General features: G+C 42.7%; 1 protein-coding gene across 1 annotated transcript; it reads left to right on the top strand.

Moving 5' to 3' along the window:
* The first annotated feature begins 330 nt into the window (after window positions 1–330).
* LOC124686556 (chaperone protein ClpB3, mitochondrial-like) lies at window positions 331–6,246 on the top strand. Its single transcript, XM_047220486.1, is given in 11 exon segments — window positions 331–606; window positions 1,429–1,647; window positions 1,732–1,969; window positions 2,433–2,628; window positions 2,813–2,867; window positions 3,317–3,467; window positions 3,936–4,244; window positions 4,333–4,598; window positions 4,689–4,929; window positions 4,932–5,617; window positions 5,743–6,246. Coding segments are annotated over 11 exon segments (2,973 nt in total). The 3' UTR covers window positions 6,079–6,246.
* Window positions 6,247–6,509: the final 263 nt, after the last annotated feature.

The raw sequence follows: 6,509 nt of genomic DNA, 5'->3' as shown, positions 1-6,509 counted from the left end.
ATCCGTCAAATCACCAACCAAATATTTCAATAAACCATTCTCGTGCTCTTTGAACAAGAAATAGACAATCAACGTTTGTCTTGTGGCTTTAGCCTTAACGTATCCATTCGATCCAGAAGCAACGGTCCGGATCAGACGGTGGGCGCACAAGCCCTCGTACCTTGCAGAACCTTCTCCAACCTTCCTCTTCCTCCGCTTCTCCCTTCTTCTTCTTCCCCTTCTCCAAGCATCGCCGACTCTCGCCACAAAAAAAACACCATTTGCGCCTGCGCAACAACACACCCAAATCTCCATTGCCACAGCGCCGAAGCCCTAAACAACCCTCTCGCCATGGCGCTCCGCGCGGCATCCAGGCTCTCGCGCGCCGCGCGGGCCACCGCCGCCGCCCGCCGCCTCGCCGTCGAGCCCGTCCCGCGCGCGCTTGCGGCGCTCGCCGGGGAATCCTCCTTCTCCACCACCGCCGCCAAGGTCAGCAGGCCCACGTGGCTCGCTCCTCCCGCGGCCAGGCTCCCCGCGGCGGGCGGACGTGGCCTGCTCGTCCCGCCTCGCCGCCTGTTCCACTCCACGCCGCCGGCTCGGTACAGCGCCTCGGGCTCCTCGTCTCAGGTTGGATTGCTGCGCCCGTGCCGTGCCGTGCCTGCTTTTTTTTTTTTCATCTGCTGCGATTGGTTGATGGTAGTGGCAGTTTCAGTCGGCGCTGCACATGTGTGGCCTGCGCACACTGAATTTGTCGAATTCTCCTTTGTCGATTGGTTGCTGCTCTTCTGATATTTCAATAATAGTCGCTTGTGATGTTATCGTCTTGGAGTAGTGTTATGTCGATCAGACATATTATCTTTCAAGATAGATTTGAAAGTGAGTCAAGAAAGCAATTGGCTCTTCATACCTCACACATTAACATGATTATCATCAGATTAATTGTATTTACTGTGGATTTGTTTGTGCGTAAATAGTTTTCTGCTTGTGATGTTCTCATCTTGGAGGATTGTTATGCTGATCAGATTGATTATCTTTCAATTTGGGCATATGACTGAAAACTGGTGTTCAGTTCAGTCCCTACCTTGTCTATCAACTCTTGGCTTCACCCATACAACTGAAAACTAGTGTTGGCATTAGATTTATTAGGTCGGTAATTTGATTATCTCTAGTGTGATGTGATAGATTCGAGGAACTCCAAACATAAAAAAGTCAGTCATGAAAAGCAATCGTATGTTCACACTTCAGAAATGAACATGATTTATCAGATCAATAGTATTTACTATGGGTTGTCATACATTTATTATTTTTGTCGGTAAATCATTTCCTGATTTTAAGAACGCGCTCTCTCCTGCACATGATTTTTTGTTTGTGTGCTCGAACAGTGGCTTTAATACCATGTTGTATGTTAGGACATCTCTACCTTTTTCTTAACTTTCTGTGATTAAACAGATAGCTCCAGGGGAATTCACTGAGATGGCTTGGGAGGGGGTTATCGATGCAGTTGAAGCAGCAAGATTGTCCAAACAACAGATAGTCGAATCGGAGCACCTGATGAAAGCTCTTTTGGAGCAGAAGGATGGTTTAGCACGCAGAATATTTTCTAAAGCTGGGATAGACAACACTTCGGTCCTGCAGGCTACTGATGACTTCATTTCTAGACAGCCCAAGGTTCTAGCACTAGCGATGGTAGTTCAGTTTGATAAATGGTATGTCCTCAAAGCCTTAACATAATTGGGGCTCTTGCTTTGGCAGGTTAGTGGTGATACAAGTGGGCCAGTTGTCGGGCCTAGTATCGTATCAATTTTGGATAACGCCAGGAAGCACAAAAAGGAGTATGGTGATGAATTTGTTTCTGTTGAACACCTACTCAGAGCATTCACAGCAGATAAGAGGTTTGGGCAACAGCTGTTCAAAGATCTCAAAATCGATGAGAACGAGCTGAAGGAAGCTATCTCTGCTGTGCGTGGCAGCCAACGAGTCACGGATCAGAGTATGTCTAATGGATGTCATTTGCATTTTGCAAATTATTCGTTGCTCCATTCTTACATTCGGTTCAGAACTTGATTCGTCTGAAACTCTGAATCCCTGCCTTTTGATATTTCCTAAATTTAGTGGCAGTGTTGTGGTTTCAGGCATTGCATTAGAATTTACTCCAATAATTTTACTTTGAATATGGGTTACTTTTTTATCTTTCACAATAAATAAATAAGTGGTGATTCCACTATAAGTGTGTATCTATTGGATGTTGGACAACTTTAAGGCTTTAACTGACATGTGTATGAATATCATATTCTTTACTTCGTTTTGTATATTTGAGTAGACTAGTACTTGGTATGTTCACTAAAGAAAGAGTCAATATTTTGATGCACGACTGCTCCTCATGCTTTCATGATAATGAACGATCTGTTGCAATTTTGTGCGATAACCATGTTTTTGCTTACTTCTTCTGCCAGATCCAGAAGGGAAGTTTCAAGCTCTAGAGAAGTATGGTATCGACATGACAGAATTAGCTCGGCGTGGAAAACTTGATCCTGTTATAGGACGTGATGATGAAGTGCGGCGATGCATTCAGATCCTTTGTAGAAGAACGAAGAATAATCCTGTAATAATTGGCGAGCCAGGAGTTGGCAAGACTGCCATTGCTGAAGGGTGATTGCTTGTTCTTTTCTTTTCTTATTCTTTATTTATAGAGGGCAAAAGATGTCTCTACAGGCTACAGTTTGTACAATGTATATCGTTATTCCAGCTGAATTCTAGAACTTCCATATCATACCTAAGACTCAACTTATTTTTGATGAGCACTAAGAAATACTGTTGCATTTATCACGTGCAGGTTGGCGCAGCGCATTGTGAGGGGAGATGTTCCTGAACCTTTACAGAATAGAAAGGTATTCAAATATTTAGTTATTTTCAAACCACATTGTTTTATTTTACCTTAGGATAAAAACCTTACGCTTTTAGATTATATTTGAATTTGAAAATCATGTCATTGTCTAGGTTGAAGGTGTTGCATTTTATTTCTTATTACTAACAATCAGCCAACAAAGTCACTTTGATAGTGGATAGGAATTTCCTGCAAGTAGTCAGAAATCATCAGGTTGATTAACTGACAGGAAAAGGATATTTCTTAGTCTTAACATTATATAGAGCCTTTTCGATGTACTGATTGCATGAGCTAAATAAGTAGGATTATCTAAATAGTTCGGTTCATTGAGGATATGGGTGACTAGCAAGGGAACTAAGTTGAAAAAGGCAATAAGACAATAATGGAAAGTAATCATATCAAGCAATTCAACTGGTCATTCATTCTGACTTCATTATATATGTAATATTTCAGCTTATTTCGTTGGACATGGGAGCATTACTTGCTGGTTCCAAATACCGTGGTGATTTTGAAGAGAGACTTAAGGCTGTTCTGAAGGAGGTCACTGCTTCTAATGGGCAAATCATCTTGTTCATTGATGAGATCCACACTGTTGTAGGTGCAGGTATGTATTTATGAGTATCCCTTGGCCATTTACGTGTTGAGCTTTATTGCAGTTAACACCTAAATAATAATGAAGCATATGTTAGGTAAAAACGTTACTACAGATTGTGATCTGTGATAGTAAGAAGGCAACCTAAAATAGTAGTCTGTTTTTTTTAAAAAAAGAAAAATAATAGAAATTTGAGCTCCAGGGTGAGATTATATCTGTCTCACCGTTCCTTGTCCCTCTTAGTGTCTGGATCTCCTTATCATCTCACCACTGACCGTCATCTAGATCCCTAACCCTAAGTAGCAAGAATTTGATGTTCTGACTAGTGACTACTTCACAATTTATTTCTGAAAAAAGGTTAAATGTATATGCACATCCACGTATTGGCACTTATTTCATAAGTGAAACAAGCAGAGTCTTCCCATGTTATTATGTCTGACTTGCAAGTATTCGTCCCTGGGCCTGATTTTTCTTCTGCAGGAGCCACTGGTGGGGCAATGGATGCTAGTAACCTGTTGAAACCAATGTTAGGCCGTGGGGAACTCCGTTGCATTGGGGCCACAACACTAGATGAATACAGGAAGTACATCGAGAAAGATGCTGCTCTTGAGCGTAGGTTCCAGCAGGTTTACTGTGGTGAACCAGAAGTTGAGGACACAGTTTCTATCCTGCGTGGTTTGCGTGAGCGGTATGAGCTGCATCATGGTGTTAAAATATCAGATGGTGCTCTTGTTGCTGCAGCGGTTTTATCAGATCGCTACATCACTGGACGTTTTTTGCCTGACAAAGGTATTGGATGTACTATATTATGGAACTACTATTGGGAGCGAGTGTTTAATTCATTATTTATCTTATATAATTTTCTTTTCACATGCAGCTATTGATTTAGTTGATGAGGCAGCAGCTAAACTAAAAATGGAGATTACAACAAAACCTATAGAGTTGGATGAGGTTGATAGAGAAATCATAAGGTTTGAAATGGAGAAGCTTTCATTGAAGAATGATACTGATAAAGCCTCCAAAGAAAGGCTAAGCAAGCTTGAAGCTGAATTAGAATCTCTCAAGCAGAAGCAGAAAAACCTTTCAGAACAGTGGGAGTATGAGAAATCATTGATGACTCGTATAAAATCAATTAAGGAAGAGGTAGAGCCAGCCATGTTCTGTTGTGTATGTTATTTTGCTGCATTTGTGCTATGGAACAATATGACCTTTAATCTCTTTTATCTTTGGTAGATTGACAGAGTTAACCTGGAGATTGAAGCCGCGGAGAGAGAATATGATCTGAGCCGAGCCGCTGAACTCAAATACGGAACACTTTTGTCACTACAAAAGCATCTGGATGAGGCTGAAAAAAATCTTACTGAATTCCAGCAGTCAGGAAAGTCGATGCTTCGAGAAGAGGTCACTGATACTGATATTGCTGAGATTGTTAGCAAGTGGACTGGTATTCCGGTGTCAAATCTTCAACAATCAGAAAAGAAAAGCTACTGCTACTAGAGGATGTACTTCACAAGAGGGTCATCGGCCAAGATATTGCTGTCCAGTCAGTGGCTAACGCAATCCGTCGTTCTAGGGCAGGCCTAGCAGACCCTAACCGTCCAATAGCAAGCTTCATGTTTATGGGTCCTACAGGTGTAGGCAAGACTGAGCTGGGAAAGACGCTAGCTGAATTTCTTTTCAACACTGAGAATGCCTTAATACGGATTGATATGAGCGAGTACATGGAGAAGCATGCGGTCTCTCGCTTGGTTGGAGCACCGCCAGGGTATGTTGGTTATGAGGAAGGGGGCCAACTGACAGAAGCTGTTCGCCGCAGGCCTTACTCTGTGGTTCTGTTTGATGAAATTGAGAAGGCACACCAAGATGTCTTCAACATCTTGTTGCAACTGTTGGACGATGGAAGAATAACTGATTCCCAGGGTAGAACAGTGAGCTTCACAAACTGTGTTGTCATCATGACATCGAACATCGGTTCACCATTGATTCTGGATACTCTCCGAAACACAACAGACAGCAAGGATGCGGTGTATGAGGTTATGAAAAAGCAGGTGACGGAGATAGCTCGACAGACATTCCGACCAGAGTTTCTGAACAGAATAGATGAATACATTGTATTCCAACCATTGGACTCCACTGAGATAAATCACATTGTGGAGATACAGGTAAATATCCTCCTTTACGTGCAATTTTGCTTGATTTACTTGAGTCGCAGCACTAAGTTTGGATTATATTTCAGTGTTTGTTTTGGTTGACGTGATCACAAATTGTTATTGTATCAATCTTGCAGCTGAACCGTGTCAAGAACCGGCTGATGCAACAGAAGATTCACCTTCAGTGCACACCGGAAGCTGTGGAGCATCTCGGCTATCTTGGCTTTGACCCAAACTACGGTGCTCGGCCTGTCAAGAGGGTGATCCAGCAGATGGTGGAGAACGAAATAGCCCTCGGTGTGCTGAAGGGTGACTTCAAGGAAGACGATACTGTCGTCGTGGATGTAAGCTCTGTGGAGATTGCCAAAGGTCTTGCTCCAAAGAAGAAGCTGGTAGTGAAGAGGTTAGAAAATGGAAGCACAGAGCTACAGAGGTTAGAAATTGGAAACACGGAGTTGGTTGCTAACGACTGAAACTCGAGCTTCCGCAGCTCTTTCCGTAGGTGTGAGCAGTTATCGGTGTGAGGTTTATCTCGTGCGAGCTAGTCACTAGGAAATGTGTGGATCAGAAGCTGCTAGATGAGCATGTTCCCTTTCTGCCCTGAACTCCTGATCTTGTAGATTCGTGCCAAACTATGTATATTTCTACAGAGGTTTGATGTCATGAATGTGAAGCATGGTCAATAAGCTGCTCTGTCTATGCTAGTTTCTTTTGGAATTGCTGTTTACCTTCTATACGCAGTGAGATACCAGTACAGGACCTGGTGTGAACATCTTTCATCTTTGTGTGTACCAGCCCTGGTGGTCTTCAGTCTAGACTGTCAGTGAGACTCTAATAGTAAATCCAAACTAGGTTTTGCCACGGTAAATTACCGTCGGTAATGCGTAGCTTGGTAAAACTGGGA

Source organism: Lolium rigidum, chromosome 2, assembly GCF_022539505.1.
Source record: "Lolium rigidum isolate FL_2022 chromosome 2, APGP_CSIRO_Lrig_0.1, whole genome shotgun sequence".
NCBI lineage: Eukaryota > Viridiplantae > Streptophyta > Magnoliopsida > Poales > Poaceae > Lolium > Lolium rigidum.
The sequence above is the reverse complement of the archived record's forward strand: the minus strand, read 5'-3'. Positions and strand labels throughout refer to the sequence as shown.